Raw genomic sequence first — 20,629 nt, 5'->3', positions numbered from 1 at the left:
CTTCTCTTCCTCATTAGTTGCATGATATAGATCACACCTCCCCAAAACACAAAAAAATACATTCTGAATTGTCTCAGGATTGTATATAGAATGATGACAGAAGTTATGATTCTTATTTTCTTTTGTGAGTTTTTAGAATTATTTTATGTAAATAATTACATCTGAGACTGTGCAGCTTAATATGTTCAGCTAGTAAGCTTATGGTATGGTTCAATAAATAATGTTTTGATACTCATGTAAGGGAGACTGAAAGATGAGAATTTACTAAGTATGTCATTTATGAAATCAGGCAGCTGGAATGCCATTCCAAATATATATTTGTAGAGGCATAAAATAGCAGTTAATATCCTTCTTTAGCTGGGGAAAAAAAAAAATCCAGCCTTAGTTGGGAATGAGATATCTGGAAAATAGGAGCAGACAATGAGGTGACAAACATGAAGAAACTCCAAGTTAAGTAGCTTTTCTCATAACTGAAATAAGATATATATGGAACTCCAGCGTCCATTGAGATGATTTGAAAGAATTACTGCTTGAGAAAGAGAATCTGGCTTCCACTAGCGAAAGATTTCTAAAGAGTGGTAAGGTTAGTAATGGCACATGAAAAAATATCAAATGTGAAGTGTAAATCTTGTTTGCCTTCAAGGAATCTCAATTACATAAGACTATTTTGGCCATTTTCCCAAACTATTACTTCTCTCTAGTTACCTTTTCATGATATATTTCTTCCATTACAGGCTAGCAATACAGACTCCAGACTGCCTGTTTTTCCTGTGATATGGATTGCATAACTTAGAACACCCAAGTCAGTCACACTCACTAATTGAAAAAGTGAGATGTGTAAGTGACATGAAGACAAGACCTTGGAGCATACTTTCCACAATAGATGTCTCTCTTGTATATTTGTGCATTCTACTGCAATCTGTGCATAGAAAAAGGATAATAGTCTTTCTGTACCTCCAGAAAAGAGCCCACTCAATGTACATTCATGTGTGCATGCGTATGTGTAGAGATTTAAAAGGATTTTACATGAATTATAAACAAGGAATACTATATATGGAGATCTTCTGATCCTGCCTGGCTGCGATTTGTGCTATGTGTTCTAGATGTCCCTCCTGGAGCAGGGGGGTTGGACTAGATGACCTCTAAAGGTCCTTTCCAACCTTAACCATTCTGTGATTCTGTGACAACGATGAAGAGCAGAAAATCCACTTCTAAGTGACACTAATGCAACACCAGATTTTATCAGATGGAAATAGCAGAATCACTTCAGCAACTAATGTATTTATCACTAGAGGATGGTTTCCATACACATTATTTCTGCATACGCATCTGTGCATCCTGTAAGACAGTTCTGTGTCTTACAAAAAATACTTAAAGAAGTAACTCATCAGAAAACACACAGTAAACATCTTGACCCTCTTGTCCTACAAGACTCCATCAAAATAATTCCAGTAAGCGTCAGTTGATGAATTTGCCATTCATACTGTCTGTAGCTCTCCGTTGGAACACCAAAGAGCAATTTAAAGTTGAATACTCAACATAGCGTATAAATGCAAAGACTAATGTTCAGGGTGAAATCTCCAGGTGCTAGGTGGTTGGGGAAGAAGTTTCTTTGCAGGTAGAAGACAAAAGAAGGAAGCCTCTCAGGCAGCATTTCTCACTTACTGGCAATAAAGGTAATGCAGGAAAGCAAAAGCTTCAGCAAGAGAAGACAAGAAGACAAGCAAGATAATCTCTTGATCCTGAAGAAACCTAAAGAGGCAACCTGTTTTTATTAAGTATATATTGCAATTTGATGACTGGGATTCTCATTACCTCATTCTCTGATTTCTCATTATGACTAAGAACATACAATTCCTGTATGTAGCTACAGAGCTAATTGTAATGCCTTTCTACTGATGTCACAGCCATCTGTTAGGAAGACAACTGGTATCCAGAATAGCTTAACCTGTAATATCTTATACACTTTTATTTTTACTGTGTAAAATGGAAAATTGAATATAAAACCATGCTATTATCTAAATCTTTGAAAATTTTTTAAAATCAAAGAATTTTATAAATTTACTATACAGAAACATTTTTAATGTGTTATGCACTATTTAGATCAAATGTCAACCTTAAAGAATTTAATGAAAGGGAATATATCAACCCAAGGGAAAGGATTAAGAAGGTTTAATTATTTTTTGAACTATAATATAAAGTCAGGAATATATAGAACTATAATATAAAGTCAGTTCTATAAAGGTTTTTTTTGCACTTTCAATTTGACTTTGTTTTATAGACAATTATAAAGTACTCAATAGGCTTTTATTTGCAAGTGTCATGGCCCTCCAGAATTGCAAATTTTACCCTAAAAACCTGAAGTACAGTGTAGGTTTTCATATTGCTTCMAACAAAAGCATTCCAAGATATTTTTTGAGGTTCAAAGAATAGATTTTGCAGGTATGAATTCAAAATATAGATGTTAAAATTTAACCTGATTCACATACATTCCTGATTTAGACGTAAATCATCTTGAATTCTCAGAAATGTCATCCCACTAAGACAGGCAAAGTCTATTTTAAACTATACACTGGCCAATTTAGGGCAAGTGAATGGGCTTTGCACTGATGTAAGTGACAAGAGTTTGGCAAAACTATGTTGCCTGGGGTTTAAATCAAGGAAGATCAGTCTTCACTATAATTAAAATAAATTGCTTTCTACAGTGACATGACAAAGAAGAGTTTTTATYTATTTATTTATAATTTCACAATTAATTATAATTAACTTGTTTTTTTTCAGTGCTTTCTGGTTTCTATCATGTATCCATGCAGTAACTTTACTTTGAACTATATACAAGCCATTACCAAGGCATTTGACACGGAAACAGTCACTTACAGTATTTGCCTATACAAAAGGGCATATATCCAACATATATACTACTGAAGTAAGATATAACAGCTATAAATACAGTTAAGTTTGTTAAGTTTGTAAATTCCTTACAAATATGTGATGRGATTGCAAATTTTGTCATTGAAAGCATCATTTATAATTCCATTTACAGTACTTCCTGTTTAAAAGATAAGACATAAACTATTGAAGGAATAGCTACTTTATTTTAAATCTCTCAAGACTAGAAACACACTAAAAACATACAAGTATTAACAACCACTGGACTATCTCACTGAATTTAACTTTCTGAAGCACCATTCACAGATATTTCCAACAGAGAAAGTGATGAACCTCAAATTTCACATCATTAAATCAAAAGCCTCCTCTCAAGGTTGACTGAAATGGGCACACTCTGATTATGAAAGCATTAAAATGAAAAAAGAAATTCCTTTTTTTTTTTTTTTTAACTATCTTTTCACTATTTTACTGGAATACTAGGGAATACAACTACAACTGTTTTGCTGTCTTCAGAAACCCCTAGGATTTGAGAAGAGAACAGTTACATCCCTCAAATCCTTCATCAAAACATGTGCAGGTTAAACAGGTCAGCTGGAAAACTGAAATATAAAAGAGGATATTCAGTCTCAAAAAATCTTCCTAAATAAGAGAATGGTGAATATGGCTTTCTCACAATAATAACAACAAATGAAGAAACAGAACATTCAAGTGCATAACATTCTGTGGCTATAAATCAGAACTGAACATAATCACAGAACGCTGACTTGTAAGCATGTAAGCATTAAACAATTTCAGAACAAACAATATCATGTAGTATACTTCCAGACTAGAAACTAATTTTGCCAAGCACACCATCCAGGTAGGCATATATCTGACTCAGTTATCTAAGCGTTTTCTGCAGCCTACAGAGACAATCAACTCCAAAGAGCTTCTCATCATATCTTATCATAAGTGAAGTAAGTCTGATAGCAAAATAAACTCAAATATTTTAAGGCATTTGCCTTTACATCAGAAGCTGTTTTTGAATGATATAACATACCGCTACAGCCTATATTTATGAAAAACAAATATTCAAAAAAAAAAAAAAAAAGTTAGTTTTGCACTGTGTGTCTTAAAAAGCTGGAATAAAATTCTATTTGTGCACTCTCTTTACTTGGTCAGAAATGCTCCTGAATACTTCACCATGATCAGAATGAAGTCTGTAGTGCTGATGATTCAGAAGGGCAGTTATTAACAGGTAAATCACAGGCTACGAAAGGTTAATGCAGATATTATTTATTATTACTGCAGAAAGAAAGGTATCTGATACATTAAAATCTAGTAGAGATGAAACTTTCTATGAAATATCAGATTAAATGACACTGGAAAACTTTGAAAATAATCTTGTTAACTTCAACAGGATCTGAACTGATATTACACACTGTAGGACTGTTTAAGAGACACAAGCAAATGATTTATTCTAACCACATAAAATTATCATCAACTCAATTTTTGGCTTCTTTCATTTCTTCTTTTCTCTCTCTCTCTACTTCTTTCTCGTCCTTCTTCTCACATCAGTTACTCTCAGCTTGGTAAGATGAAGCAAAGTCAGTTGAACAACATGCCAACATGCTTTATTTTGCCCAATACTTTCGATTGTATTGTTCCAATCCTGAGATATTCAGCTTATGTCTTATGACAATATGTATTTGTTCCTTTCTCTTTTTTTCTCAGAGGACTTATTTTCTATTTTGTTCAGAATATACTGACCAAGTGAAGTTACTGATAATTTCTTTCTTCCTTTCTTTTATTTAATTCCAAAAAAAAAATTCACACAGCTCTGAGAGGATATGTGATAACAAGAACTTCCAGTGTTCGTATTGCCTTTGGCATGCTGTAAACTTTTCACTCCTAATTTAAAAGTGAAGATCTCAAGCACCACTTCTCTAGCTACAGCATTCAGTGTGATTGTCCTATTTGTACAATATATTCTGAAACCCTTCATACTGTTGAATCCCCAGAGGTTCTCATTTTACTCTACCTATACCCATTAAATTTTAAAATATTCTGTTTTAATATATATCTTTTTGTAGTCTGCCTTTCAGGTTTTGTGGGCTTTGTTTTCTACTGTATTCTTTCAATTCATCTCAAAGAAGAACAGAGAAGTTGATAATTTTTGAGTTGAGAGTCATGTCTTGCAAATACCCAACAAAGAAACAACATACTTCACCTCAAAGACAATATTACACCTAATGATGAGGTGTGAACTCAGAGAGAGAAGTATTTTTGTTCTTTTTTTACGTTAGATTATTAAAGGAGGACGAGACTCCTTCTTTCAGAGCCTTATGTTTTCCACTGTAATTTCAGAGATGGAGGTACTCAGTGAAGGATTTTATTTGGTTACAGATTTTGACCTGGGAGTGAGTTCATCAGGTTAGTTTGGGCTTTATAGAGATTCTATTAATTATCTTTAATAACTGATCCACACATCTGAAGATCATCCATATTCGTGAATGCAACTGATTTCAACAGTGTTATGGCCTGTATGTAAGACAGATGTGGATTCCTTTATATAATTAAAGGTTAAAAATATATTATTTCAAGAAAACATGGAATACATTTTATAGAAGGCATAACACACACCAAAAACAATGTTAGAACATAAATCCTTGAATAAAATTWAAAAAAAAAAATGAAAAAAGGCCTCTTTTTTTTCTGGTTTTCCACAACAAATAATGCTAGCTCAGCGGAACCCCTTTCCTCCTCCCTTATAGCTTTGGGCAACACTCTACTTTTAGTAGTCCTAGATTTATGGCAGTGGAAGAACCATGAGGAAGCTGAGATACCATCTTCAATCCTATATCCATGATCATCTCTTCTCTCTTACTCTCTCCACAGTGACACACAATAATAACATATAAAAAATGTTCTAATCAAATATAAAAAAGTCTGCAGCATTTCTCAGAAATTCAAAATAAAATAAATTGTCCTGAAATTAATTACAGAAAATATTTGTGAATGTAAAAAAATCACATAAATGCACTATTTCAGACAGCTAAATCTCATTTTTCTCCCCTAAAAAGGCAAATTAAGAAACACAAGTAAACGAACAAACAAAACCAGATTGTTTCAGGCAATTTGCATGAAATCTCATCTTGATTTCTTCTGTTTCAYGTTACTAATTTTGAAACCTTGTAAGGGAAGATACTAGTCAGCCCTAGTTAAGAGTCATTTATAATAGCATTACTGATATAAATACATCAACATTCGAATATTTGTAACTCTATTTGTAACTCTCCACTATTAATTTAGTATATACACATATTTATTATTATATATAGCAAGAGAGGGTGGGAGTGATTGAACACTGAACAGAATCACACAGAATCCCAGAATATTCAAGGTTGGAAGGGACCTCTAGAGATCATCTAGTCCAACCATCCTGCTCAAGATGGGACACCCAGAGCATGTGGCACAGGGTGGCATCCAGGAGGGTTTTGAAGACCTCCAGAGAAAGAGACTCCACAACCTCCCTGGGCAGTCTGTTCCACTGCTCTGTCACTCTCACAGTGAAGAGGTTCCTCCTCACCTGGAGATGGAACCTCCTGTGTTTCAGCTTATGCCCATCTCCTCTTGTCCTGTCGCTGGCCACCAAAGAGAAGAGCTTGTCCCCTTCTTCCCTGCATTCTCCCTTCCTGAACTTATACATGTTAATCAGATCCCCTCTCAGCCTTCTCTTCTCCAGAGAWAACAGGCCCAACTCACTCAGTCTCTCCTCATATGAGAGATATTCCATTGCCTTAATCATCTTAGTTGCTCTCCACTGGACCCTCTCCAGGAGCTCCACAGCCCTCTTACACTGGGGAGCCCAGAACTGCACACAGTATTCCAGGTGTGGCCTCACCAGAGCTGAGTAGAGGGGCAGAATCACCTCCCTTGACCTGCTGGCAACACTCCTCCTGATGCAGGCCAGGATCCCATTGGCTTTCTTGGCCACSAGGGCACACYGCTGMCTCATGGTTAACTTGGTGTCAACCAGGACTACCATGTCCCTCTCAGTGGGGCTGCTTTCCAGCAGGTCAACCCCTAATCTGTACTGATGCCTGGGGTTATTCCTCCCCAGGTGCAGGACCCTGCCCTTGTCCTTATTGAACCTCATGAGGTTCCTCTCTGCCCAACTCTCCAGCCTGTCCAGRTCCCTCTGGATGGCAGCACAGCCCTCCGGAGTGTCGGCCACTCCACCCAGCTTGGTGTCCTCAGCAAACTTGCTCAAGGTGCACTCCGTGCCCTCGTCCAGGTCATTGATGAACAAATTGCCCATACAGGCAATTGCCCATACAGGCAACCATACAGGTTGCCCATAGTGGTTATAGAGTCTCCATCCTTGGGGATACTCAACTGGGCTCCGTTGAGAAGTGGAGAATGTGCTCCAGATGACCCTGTCTGAGTGGGGGGATTGGACAAGGTGAACTCCAGAGGTCGCTTCTCTATCATTCTGTCCTTCTGTGGTATCAAATTCTTTAGGCTTTTTGTCTTTCTTCCTTTGGTTAAGGATACTATCTTTTCTTGTCTGTTAGTTATCATTTGCAATTTCATTTTCTGTACTTATTGGGAGATACAGAAAGGACTAAAATTTAAAATATACTAATAGTGATTTTTTTCAACTATTGCACAAATTACTGATGTGGGATTGCTTGTGAGCAGTTGACAAAATGATAGTAAAGACAGTGAGGAATGGAGAAAAAAAGAGAATCCATATTCTCTGTGTGTAGAAGCACATTTTTAGTTTAACTGGATAAGAAAATAATATAATATAGAATTCAAGCTATTTTAAACATTTAAACACACAGTTTATATTGTCTTTGATTAACATTCCTAGTAAGGTTAAAATGCCAATAATCCAGTGAAATACTCATGTTCTATTTAGAAAATGGCAAAGGAAAAGTTAAAGCATATACCTCGCCTGTGTGAGTTTTCTGTTTGTTAATTACATTGTAGCTGAAGTATGTGGTTACCATCTGTTTCACTCAGCAATATTATACATTCAACAGAAGCATATTCAAGATGAAAATAAGATTATATAGAATTATCCTTCCCTTTTCTCCTCAATTATATTTCTTTCCTGGATAGTAAAATAATATATCCAGGGAACAAAAGCATAATTAAGGCTGCATAGATTTTTATGGAATATTCTAAAAATTTTTGAATTTAGAAAAAAAAAAAAAAAAAAACTGTGTTCCTTGGTATTTGTTCCTAAATATTTGCCCCATCTGTGAAACATCAAGTATTTGAGAAGGAGCCTGGATTGAAGAGTAAGACAAAAAGTGCTTAGGCAGTAGCACCTCATCAATACTTTAAATGATCATTTCAATTATACCTCAAGAGACAGCAAGGACATGGAAAACTAAGTAGAGTATATTTTAGATAAAAGTATAAAAACTCTTCTCAAGCAAAGCACTGGAAGTATATTAGTAACTGGTGTGTAGTTCATTCCCACACTCATCCCTTTTCTCCTTTAGTCCCATTCTTAGTTTATACCAACCCCTTTTTTCAACTCAATTTAGATGACTGAGTAATTTCAATATGCAATTTTCTCCTCATAATTTTTTGCCTCAGCCTCAAAATAAATGAGAATGTGTTGAGGCTCAAAAGTAGATATGTGAGACTCCTAAGAGGTTCTTAAAGGGGCAAGGTGATAAGTTTGCAAAAAATATTTTGGAGCTAAAATATTGAAAGATCTATTCATGGCTTCAACAGAACATACAATGAAGCAGAGGCACTCATTTATTATTAATTAAATGCCTTTTACTTTGTTCTGTCTCACACACACTTCATTCTTCTTTTCCATTCCAAGTTCCTTCCAACTCAAAGTGAATGTACATGCATGCATTTGTCATACAAACAGAAAGAATGAGAGTAGGAGAAAAGAAGATATAATACAACTACCAAGCATAGAAATCACAACAAGGTTAATGTTCTTATCATAAAATAATTCCATTGCTATGTTAACCTGTGATGGAAACAATATTATGGCTACAGAAAATGATGCTAACAAAACAAATCTTGGTAGTCTTTTGGGAATAATTATTTTACTGACTGGAGGAAAAAAAAAATGACCTCACTCAGTGATTTCTTCTCTTTGAGCACTAAAAACTCCTAAGGAGATTTAATAACAGTTAAGTAACTGCTTAAAATTATCACCCTACTGCCTGCTTGTTAAAACCTGTAAGATGAAACATTGCTAGGTTAAAAGGCTGAGAGACACTGCTATTTCTTCAGTACCCTTTCCTTTTTTCATCCAATACAAATGAAGCGAGAATAAAAACTCCACAGAGATGTTTCAGAAAGCAGAGGCATTTTTTTGATCAGAAAAGGATAGAGCCTTTGACTTTCCTATATTGTGTCTTTGTGAAAAGTACTAGCCATAATTATGGAGAACTCTCGCACTTTCCCAGCTGCCCTTGAAATAAAGCCAAATGGCAAAGCAATAAATATTTCTTGAAACATGTACAATCAACCTTTCTTTTAGGAAAAAACAAAAAAAAAAAGATAAAAATATAGTTTTACTACAAATCCATTAAATCTCTTCCTACCAAAACAGCTAGAAACATTGTCATTGATCAGTTGCCAGCATTACTTACATATAGGTAAGCCACCTAACATGAAAATACTTACAAATTAAATTCATGAACTTACTTGAAAACTGTATGGCAAATCCAGATTTGCTGATGTAAAAGTCTGTGTCAAATTGGATTGTGACTATGTTGAGTGTACTGTGAATGCCTTCAGGAACAAGAGATCCACTAATTTCCTTGAGTAACATCTCATTCTCAGGTGGTCCATCCCAAACCCGTAGAATGTCATGTGATGCCTCAGTATCAAAAGCAAGAAACTGGAGGCTGTAAGAATGCCATGATTCTACTGTTAGCTTTCGTATTACTTGACAACATAGCTTTAGATATAATATCAAACCAAGAAAGCAAATAAACATTCTTTTGTGGGTGTAGTTTTCCATATTTTTTAATATYTTACATATGTAAAACCCAAAACACACATACATGTGAAAGCAAAGTTCCTTTGAAACTAGTAAGATTTCCAGTTACTGTATATTACTATTTTGTATATTAACAAAGTAGTTTAAAATTCATCAACGTGTTTCATAATATGACAAGCAATTTGGGGGCTTGATTTTCATCAAATAATGTCTTTTGAAAAATAGCTAAACGTAGGTCTACAGATCCAGATCTAGGATGRCAGAAATACAGGCCTTGATATGCATGTGAAATCTTAAATTGTTATTTGTTAATTTTTATTTATTTATTTACTAAATAGGTAAGATTTAGCTATTACATAATCAAAGAGATTTGTTACATGTAATTACATGCGTATGTAATTAATATATGTAATATGTACATGACATGGTATATGTGATTTGTTATATGTAATGGTAATGTAATATTAAATATTAAATATAATCAGTACCTGACAATATTTCCTGGGTCTACTTCAATCATCCACATGCAACGCAAGTTGTTGTCATAAGGAAAAGGATAGCCAGGAGATAAGATTCTTCCTGATGATTCTCCTTTAAAACGACCTCCACATTCAGCTATTAAAAAGACCATTACATAATGAGTTACTTTCATTTTGTTACAGGTGGTCTTCCAACTAATCATCTGAACAATCAGTTTATACACCTACCTGTCTTGCTTAATAAATAATACATTCCAAATAGGTTAAAACTGACCATATTTCTTACAGTTTTAAGACAACACTTCAGTTCTTTAAATCCTTTGGGAAAGGAAGCCAAAGTATATTTTTATTTAAATTTTCCTGTATTTTCCTTTAACACCTGTGTTTTTTTAATCATTCTGAATGCAATATAATAATCAGAAAACATACCATTTTATAATGAAAGGAATAAGGGCACCGTAAATCTCAATAGCATAATGTCTCTCTAAAGCAGAGGAATAAAATCAACTATTCAAGTGAGTAAGGAGGAAAGAAAATGAAAACAAAACAGGGAGAAAATAAATTAAATAAAAGTAGACTAGAAAGAGATAAAATCATACTTTTGGCTTATATGAAAGAATTTTAAAACATCTTGCTAAAGAGGTGTGATAGTAGGGAAATTATATTATTTCTCAGAGGGCAGCAGATGGTAAGCAGCTCCCTGTTAGCTGGCTTCAGCCAGATATTAGGCAAAGCTGAATATTTCATAATCTTCACATTTAATCTCTGAGAAAACCTAATTTTTATGCAGATTCTCTAGGTTTTTAAAGCCTCCTTATTTTCCTTTCCTTCCTTTTAAAGAACTGTTAATGCTTTCTTTCCTGTGAAATCCAAAGCTCAAATAATGCTTTGATTAGATCTCTTACTAGAGTTAGAATGCGGTTTTAGTTTAATTTAACATCACCTAAAATATTTACTTGAGAGATGTATTGTGATCTCTATGTTCTGTGATACAATATTAGTGAAATGATACTCTTCATAGATTCTCTTACATATTAAAAGTAAATTTTCAGAGACAGGTGGCCTTTCATATCTTTTTTTTTTTTTTTTTAACATTTTTCCAATCTGTTAATTTCTAAAAACTCTTAAAAAAAAATAGTGATTATTCAACCAGATTATTCAACCAAGAGGACAGTCTTGTTTATTTTCTCCCAATGAATGAGGATATAGTACAGTGCTCTATGGAAAGCAAATTATTCACGGACAAACTGAGCAAAACTAAAAAGAAATTACATTCGCACCAGTGTACAACTTTCAGTATGTCATTTCTAATTGTCACGGAGGATAATTGGTTTGTTTTTCTATCAGTGTAGAAGGTCCCCTCTCTTTCCCTAGTGGTACTTTCTGCCTCTCCAGCGAAGCTCCTGCATTTGATGGGTGCTGACACGGGTGTAAGTGAGAACTCCTTGGCATTCATGTGGGTGACCATCAGCACCAAGGAGCAAGCACCTTCCTTCTCCAGAGTGTTCACCAGGAAGATGATCCTAGTTAATCAACATGACTTAGTTCCCAAGTGTCAATGTCGAAGATGATTATAAGGGTTTCAGGTTAAATGGAATATGCTTTTCTTTCTTTATGCAGACTCTGTGGGTAGTGCCTTGTTTTGCAATATTTACTGCATGTTTATTAAAACTTATAATAATCAGAACAGCTCCAAAGCATTTTTTTCTGTTGTCACTAATACATTTTTCTATTAAATTATATTAAATATATGGACATCTTTTTTTAAGCTCCAAATTCTGATTCTAACAGAAAATTGATGTGGCTTCTGACTTAATGTGGCTCAGAAATTGCTGGTAGAATCATTTTATTTGTAAATGCTGACATAAAACTTTCTGTACAAAGCATTACTATTTTCATTGATTCACAGAGCTTAGCTGAACAGTCTGTGTGCTCTGACAGAGTGATAGCATTGGTTTGCAACCAGTGCCTTGTAAACCCTAAACCCCAGCACTGGTAGTTAGCAGAAGAATAAACAAGTACTTTGCATAGAAAGAGCACCGGTATGCCAAAAACAAGCTTTTCTGCTAAATTTTCTTGTGTAGCAACAAAACCTAATTTAAATCTGATTCTATCTAAATGTGAATGTTGAAAGATTTCTATAAAACAGAAAACTGTTAGAACAATTTTATCAATTATTCATCTTCACTTCCTGCTCTTTATCTATTATAAACACTAAACTGRACTATTTGAGCATCATTTTGAGAGAGATGAGCATGATATTTTCAAGTGGGATCTCAATCTTATAACAATTCTGGCAGTATGAGACTTTGCTGTGTTGTGTTTCAGATATGTTTCTAACTTGGAAATGCTCCTTTCTTGTTTTTTTNTTTTTTTTTTTTTTTTTTTTTTTCTCTTTTTTTCTTTTTTTTTCTCTCCATTTTGTAACCATCATTCTCTTTCCTGACTTTCTTCTGACCCAGTTCTACAGGATATATCATTACTACAATCTACAATACCCTTAAAACCTTACTCTATTATTTCTCAACCCAGGAAGCCTAGAAGAAAGAAACTGGTGTCTTAGACATTTTACAGAATTCATACTGCAGCTCTTCAACCGATTTTGAAGCATTGTATAGATTCTTAATCAATATTAAAAAAAAAAAAGGGAATTCAAGAACCTCACTCTACAACTTGTATTCAAAATTTTTTTTTCAGTTTCTTAAGTTGTTCTATACAAAAGATTTCTTTTAATTAAATTGATTTTAAAATATATTTAGCCATAACAATTTAAACCTCATCTTAGAATCTATATAGCACTACTGATACAGAAAAAAGATTTACAGCAGATTAACTCCATCCTGACCACAAGTAAGAGGTTTTAATGCTTGACTACAGCAGAATATATTACTGAAATGAACAAAAGCAATATAAAGCATCTATAACTCTATAAAGCATTAAGAAAAACAAGCACTTTTCACTTAATGAAGAGATTAAGATAAAAAACAAAACAAACAAAAAAACCTTGACAACAATGCTATTTTTTTTTTCTTTTTCTTTCTCTCTCTCCTCTTTTCCCTCTGTGTACAAACTTTTATCAAATTAACCATGCCTGATACATTGTGGTTTTGCTGTATACATGATATTCTCAACTGGATGAATAAGTAGCCTCCCTGGTAACAGTTTACTATGTTGGTATATTTTGAATAAGATTAATTTAAATTATAATATTCCTTCATATCTGTCTTAGTATTCTTTACATTTTTCTTTTATCTTGTAATAATATATACATGTATATATGAAAATACAGATCTATGCATATATCTATTTATATATGAAAAATATTTCCTAACTTAAAGTTGCCAAGTAACAATAATAAAGAACATATATCAGTTTTATAAGCCCTTATAAAATTTATACTGTCTTGGTTTTTGTACTAAGCTGTCATTTTGTGCTGATTATTGGAATTATGTGGATATAATTAGGACTTCACTTATCAAGTTCATTATGCAAGCATTACTAATATTGACTACTATTGACATTGTGTATGCATGACTACTATTAGTAATATAATACTATTTTGTTTACAAAAAAAGCAACATAACTCATATTGATTCAAATGAATACCATATACATATATCTTTGATCTTATCTGTATATGTACAGATCACATTTTATATATCTCTAACAATTGCTCTCTTAAAACAAAAAAGTCCATAATTTAAAAAAAAATYTTATGTTTAGACAGTAGTTTAAATAAAATAATGAAAAAGAGTCTACTACCAATACATGATGGTAGAGGATAGTCCCATGCTCTTCTTTCCCCTGTCATACACTTTAGAAGGCTACTTCCATGGAGTGTGTAACCTGGATTGCACCCATAAATTATAGTGCTTCCAGCAAAATGTCCTTGGTCACTAATCTTGTATCCAAACTGTGGCACACCAGGATCCTCACAATGTGAAAGCTCAAAACCTGTGTTATAAATAAATAAATAAATAAATAAATGTAGTTATAAAATCAGACATGTACATTCATGAAATTTAAGGGTTTTTTTTTTTTTTTTTCCCTCCAATGAAAAACAAATATTTTAGATATTAAGAAAAAATCTATATGGAAAGAGTTGTCAAACATTGGAACAAGCTGCACAGGGAAGGGGTGGAGTCATCGTCCCCTGGCAATGTTCAAGAAACACTTAGACGACGCACATAAGGACATGGTTTAACATGGTGATGACATGGTGGTGATGGGTTTAYGGTTAGACTTGATAATCTTGAAGGTTTTTTCCAGCCATGATGATATAATGATTTTCAGGTCCCATGTAACACCATATTTAAGGTTTCTTGATTGTCTTTTAGTCATCTATATAGAATAATTCTGTTCATTGTGCACACATCATCCAAACTATCATGGCAGCACTTTATTTTTTTCTTAAAAACTAAGGACTCAGGAAAGAATTCATGATCATTATTGATCAAATCTAAAGCACTGTGATAGATTATAAACTACTTCAGTGACAGTCTATTTCCTCTGATGACAACTTAGTTTGTGAATAGTCATTGAATGTCTCAAACAAAATTTAACAGCAGATTTGTTTCTTGCTATTGTGTACAATAGCACCAGCAGCCCCATGGCATCTATGCCACAAAATATATGTTATATTCAATTCCTACTCTAACTATCCTTTTAATAGTTTGTAAGCTTAAAAACTGCAGTAGTGATGATATAAAGAATTAAAATAGAAGTTAGCCAATATTGAGAATTAGAAAATCTGGAACAAGGAAAAAATTGGTTTATATACTGTATGAAGGCAGTAAAATATTAGCATTTGGGGAAACAAACTGCAATTCAGAATAAAGATTTTCTATTCAAAATGTTCTTTGTTCTTATCAAGTGGAAGCAGCTTGAAGACTTACTTTATTCAAAAACTGAGCCCATACTACATGTAGGCAAAAAGATACCTTGTGACAGTTTGATATACCTATACATAGCTGATAAGGGACCAAATTAAGGGATTTTCATTTCTGCATTTTCCAATTAAGTCATTTTCACAGTATTTATCCAGCTGGTCAACAGTTGGTAGCCTTTCACAATCTGTCCACAGGTACTGCATCGTTACTACTGATTGATTGTGAAACTGTTCAGTATTTTATTTTACAAATAAAATGGTTCAGATTGTCCACGCCTGTTTGTTCTCATGAAGGAAAAAAAAAAAAAAAAAGTAGGTCAAATGCTGTTATGTTTATGGCTCTGGCTTCATCTCATTAAATGTCTTACTGAAATGGCTCATATCCTGCAGGGCCTCTACAATCCCCGAGATGAGCTTTTCTCACTTTGAGCTGAGCTGTTTTTTCCCAGTAGAGACAGTGTCGCCAAAATGCTAAAAGAGGCTAATGTGAGGCTTAAGCAAAAATCATAATCTTGATATCAACACAATGAATACTTATTGACCAGTAATAGATTCTTCTTCTCTAAAAAAGCCTGTTGATCAGATTGTGTGAAAAGAAGTGTAATGGGGCCTTGATTCCTCACTGGATCAGATGTCCTCACCTGGGGCAATCTGGTTGTAGACAGAGTAGCAAAATTGTCTTAGTAACTCATCATTTCCCTCTCATGGATTATGATAAAAGTGCCTAAACACAGATGTTAACACCATTTTAACTGCCCTACCATTTGTATTTGAGTCACCTACACAGTGCTAGCAGTTCAAGGGTAGAACTGGATCCTCCTGGAGCAGCCCCTCACAGCCAGGGACACACAGCTCCAGAAGGTACTAGATGGCTAATTTGAGCAGCTGAAAAATCACGAAGGCCACAGTGTATACTTGAAGGCACAGAGTGCTTCATTACAACTCACATGGATTTGATTGACTGCTTAAGAGCATCAATTCTGTGGATAATATTTTGAAAGACTCTTTTTTCTAGATCTACGAGAAAAAAATACTAAAAACAACAAAAACAAAAAACAGTATTAGTTACCTTCCCCAAAAGTTTCAATTCTAAATTATCATTGCTGTCTACAATAATGTTCTTATCACCAATATTAAGTGGACAATATCAGGATTAATGAGGGACTCAAATTGTGATAATTATAATCAATTCCATAGTGTTTTACTCTTTCATTAGCTAGAGTACTCATAAAGGCAAGTATTTATCTAACTTAGGAAGTATGCTTAAGAAACAAGCCTTCACCCTATGTACCTTTCCAGTGAAGGGAATGTCTACAGAAGTTTCAGCACTGTTCAGACTAGAAAATTAAGATTACCTAGTTTAACTGACTTGATTTATACTCTGAGGTCCCTACTCTTTCTGCCAAATACATAGGATGATTTATGCAAACAGCTGGGTAAGTGTCTGAAATAACACAATATGAAAAATTTCTCCTTTCTTTCCTGTACACAGGACTGTGCCATGGCTGGCTGCATGTGATGTAATTCAAGATAGAGACAAACTTAGTCGTTTGGGAAGAAACCATTGGAAGAATTGTCAAAATCTCAGATGAAGACTTCACAAAGTTAACATTACTATTTGCTAAATATCACAAAGCTCCTGGGATGTACCTTCAGTACCTTCATACACAGGAATCAATTTGAGTAAAAGACCAATTGTTTCTTACTGTTTTGGCTAAAAAAACAGATGATTAGCATATACTTTAGACAGGACATCTTGATACCGTCTTCAAAGCTAAAACTAGAAAGGGTAATTGGGTCACTTTGGCTAAATGAGCGTGCAGCTAGTGGACATATGAGATCCAAGCTCCATGATTTACATTGGTTTCCTAGTGGAATTTGAGGTCTGGAGGTTTTAACAAAGGGGGCTTAGAAAAAATGGAAAAAAGGTATCTGGAAAAATCACTTCATGTACATTTTCATAACATCATAGTAGAGACAAGGAGATGAAACTGCAAGCAGCATGCAGTGACAAACATCAACGCTGAAGCTGGTTCCATATCATGGGAAGACAGGCATGTTTATATTTCTGCCTGTATAATAAAATATGTATCTTTATGTTTTCTTTAATGAATTTTTAAATAAATAGTGAATCTTTACTATGATAACAGGAAAAGACATTCCACCTTATGRACTTCATCACTACTGCCTTTAAAGAGATGAATACCATATAGTTTCTGAGGTTTAGTGAAACTGATAAAATCTATATGACACTAATTCTGCACTGGAGGGCCTATCAAAAATTGTAGAGCACAGCCATATGCTATCACATATGCCTTACTATTGCCTAAATTTCCCAAATTTCATTTTAAAATTAATTAGAAGAATTTGTAGAATTTTGAAATATTTTCCTAGGATTCCAGTACACTTATATTAGTTTTATTGGAAAAGAAAGAACGCAAGACAGTGTTTTGAACAAGTGAATATAAATAGAGATAGGCAATGAGGAAGATATTAACAGCTGTACTTCAGGTTTGTCTTGCTAGGCTATTCTGCTTGCTAGAAACTCAGTTTTGTAAAGGATAATTCAGCTGAGGTGATACAAATATGTATGTCATATATCTTATGTGTCAATCATTTTCAGAAGTTATCATTTCATCAAATAGTCATACATAGCTGTTTTCTATATAATAAGTTGGAAAAATGAAAAAAAAAGTTTTAGTTTTTTTAGCTCTTGTAATGTTACTTTTTCTCTTTATGTAGTGGTAAGAAATTTGTTAGTAATCTTTCTTAACCATTTTGGATTCAAACTGGATTATTCTCAACAATAATTCAGTTTCATAAATTGCTAGTATGAGTATCTAAATGTTAAGAGTGAGGGACTGCTTTTACTTATGAATAATCTTTATGATACAAAAGTATTTAGCTATGCATTTAGAAATACTCAGGTGCTTAAAAAGTTTCATGTCCTGGAGCAAATGGCAGAAAAATTCTGCCTCTTTCTCTCTCTCTTTCTCTCTCTCCCCTAATCCTTCCAAGGCTGAAAACAAACATAGAAACACAAAACAAAACAAAAATTACCCTATTGAAAGAGACAGCAGTTTAAGTATCAAACTACTGAAAGCACTTCCAAGGCCAGAGTTTCATTACACTTACTGCTGCTTGAGGTAGAATTATGGCATTGGACTTTTTTGATGAGTAATGCATGAGATAATGGTAACATTCTGTTGATTTTTATCAGTATTTGATTTTGGACTGCATTTTCATCTCGTGACCATGAATTTTTGCTCCATAAATACCATAAATTTATTATTATTGTTTTCTCAAATACTTACTGGTATACACAAGCTGAAAACCTTCATCAGTACCCTCCAAGTCCGAGTTAAATTCCAACCATAAATGATTAGAAGTACTACTTAGTGTCAATCCTCTTAAAGATGCTCCAGTAAATGCACCCAACAGGTGAGCGGTGTTGTCTTTGCCATCATATATCTGTAAAACAAATGTCAGTTTTACAGTTATTAAAAAGTGAAGCACTTGAATTGCAAAATAATTCATTAAATTTCAATTAAGGCAGAGRACAGCTTTGCTAGGGGATACCTATTACCAGTCAATCCAGAGCACTCTTCGGATAAGCTCCTGCCTTTCTTGAATTAAGTTAATTATGTCAGCCTTTCAAATGGACAATTTAAAATATCTCAGTTCATATTCTGCATGACCATAGAAGTGGGCAGGGTTGCCATATCATCTCGATGTTTTTTAAACATCTGAGTTTCTCTCTTGCACTGCTAACATTATTATGCTGGGCACAATCTAGCAGCAAATACTTATTTTGTGTGGCTTTGTCTACCTCAAGTCACTGAGGTGGCATAACAGAAAAGCTAACTTCACCCAAACTTTGGTTAAATAAATATCTTTTTTATATAAGGAGAGGACCAAATATAACTGTAAAGTAAAAGCAGATAGAAAATGAGAATAAAATAAATAGAATAACTGCTTCTGTAAGTTGGACGAGCAATGTAATCTATATGTAAATTGGAACACAGTGTTATTATTATTTATTTTTCTTCAGTGGTTGTCTTCTTCCATATTTAAACTAGAAAACTTCCTTCAGACTGCTAATGTATAAAACAGTCTTTTAATAATACTCAGAATTTTTTCTTACAATTTTATTCCTTTAAAGTATCACAGGTAACAACCTGTGATGCAATCCTATAATTCTTAAAAATATTTAAGCTACAATCTAACAGTAGTTGCTAACTCAAGCACAGTATCCTATAAGATTTATTTAGTGACTTATATAACTACTAAAACTTTGATAAATGAGTTCTAAGAATAATTTCACTTGTAAATCAGGAAACTGACCRCTGAATAATTTTCAAACTGTCATACAGAGAAATTCTAAAGCTTTACTAAACAAATAGGAGATTGTCTGGATCTGAGTAAGACTTAATTGTATGAATATGAAATGTAATCAAAGTTTACAGTTGTAAAGAGAAATTTATAGCAGAATGAATCTAACGAAACCCATCAGCAATAGCAATAAGACAAGAATAAGAATGTGAAATACTATGATGTCTGCTTCTCATCGATGAGAATGATTATTATAGACTTAACTCCTATTTTGCAGGAATTGGATGTCTCTAAGAATACCACTTTTTTTTTTTTTTTAATGAAATATTAAAATAAAACAAATAAAGACATTGCTATACACCTCTAACAAATAAATAATTGTATAGCAGTTTAAAAAGCATAGCAAAATGACTTGGCATCTATCTTTGTTTTTACTGAAAAAAGTCGATAGACTGAATTCTAATGCTAACATTCATGTTAGCACTTAAATCAGCTTGAAGTAGGTTAAATATATACTTTAATGTTAAAATGGATGTCTTATTTAACTTTATTTATTTATTTTTAAATTATAGTAAGATCAGTAATCAAACGTAGCCAGAGGCAGAGCTGCGCAAAATCACTTTTGAAATGGACTTAGTTCTGGTTTGGAACCTGAAACTAAAAAAAAAAAAAAAAAAAACACCCACCATTACAGAAGCACTATTTCTATCCTACAGAGGCATGGCAATCATGACTGGCACAAGGAGAAGTAAACTTCTACTTGATGTTTCTTTTCCTAATCTCTCCAAGTTACTTATAACTAATAACATCCAAGGATTCTGGATTTATTTTATTTATAAGCACTGCATAAAAGCAATCCATTTTCTTCTGTTACATATGTGAGGACCACGAATAATTAACTGAAAACTGGAAGCTATCAATAAGTAGTTCTGCCAACTATTCTAAATAGCTTGCCAGAACTTCCCATAAGCCACTTCTTAATACATGTAACAGTTTTCTCAAACACATTTTATTGTCAATATTGTCAATGTCCTACCATATTAATCCTTTCACACTTGCACATTGCTT

At 33.7% G+C, this 20,629-nt stretch overlaps 1 protein-coding gene across 1 annotated transcript in view; it reads right to left on the bottom strand.

Moving 5' to 3' along the window:
* The window catches only part of LOC112945740 (CUB and sushi domain-containing protein 3-like), a 47,287-nt gene that overhangs the window by 11,508 nt on the left and 15,150 nt on the right, over positions 1 to 20,629 (bottom strand). The window contains exons 4-7 of the mRNA XM_026037410.1: positions 18,544 to 18,700; positions 14,104 to 14,295; positions 10,351 to 10,477; positions 9,565 to 9,767 (exon numbers count right to left, since the gene is read on the bottom strand). Coding sequence (XP_025893195.1) covers positions 9,565 to 9,767; positions 10,351 to 10,477; positions 14,104 to 14,295; positions 18,544 to 18,700 — 679 coding nt within the window. The remainder of the gene's footprint in view (positions 1 to 9,564; positions 9,768 to 10,350; positions 10,478 to 14,103; positions 14,296 to 18,543; positions 18,701 to 20,629) is intronic.

The sequence above is a fragment of the Nothoprocta perdicaria genome, unplaced genomic scaffold (assembly GCF_003342845.1).
Source record: "Nothoprocta perdicaria isolate Ctin4 unplaced genomic scaffold, notPer1 scaffold_199, whole genome shotgun sequence".
In the NCBI taxonomy this organism is placed as follows: Eukaryota; Metazoa; Chordata; class Aves; order Tinamiformes; family Tinamidae; genus Nothoprocta; species Nothoprocta perdicaria.
The sequence above is the reverse complement of the archived record's forward strand: the minus strand, read 5'-3'. Positions and strand labels throughout refer to the sequence as shown.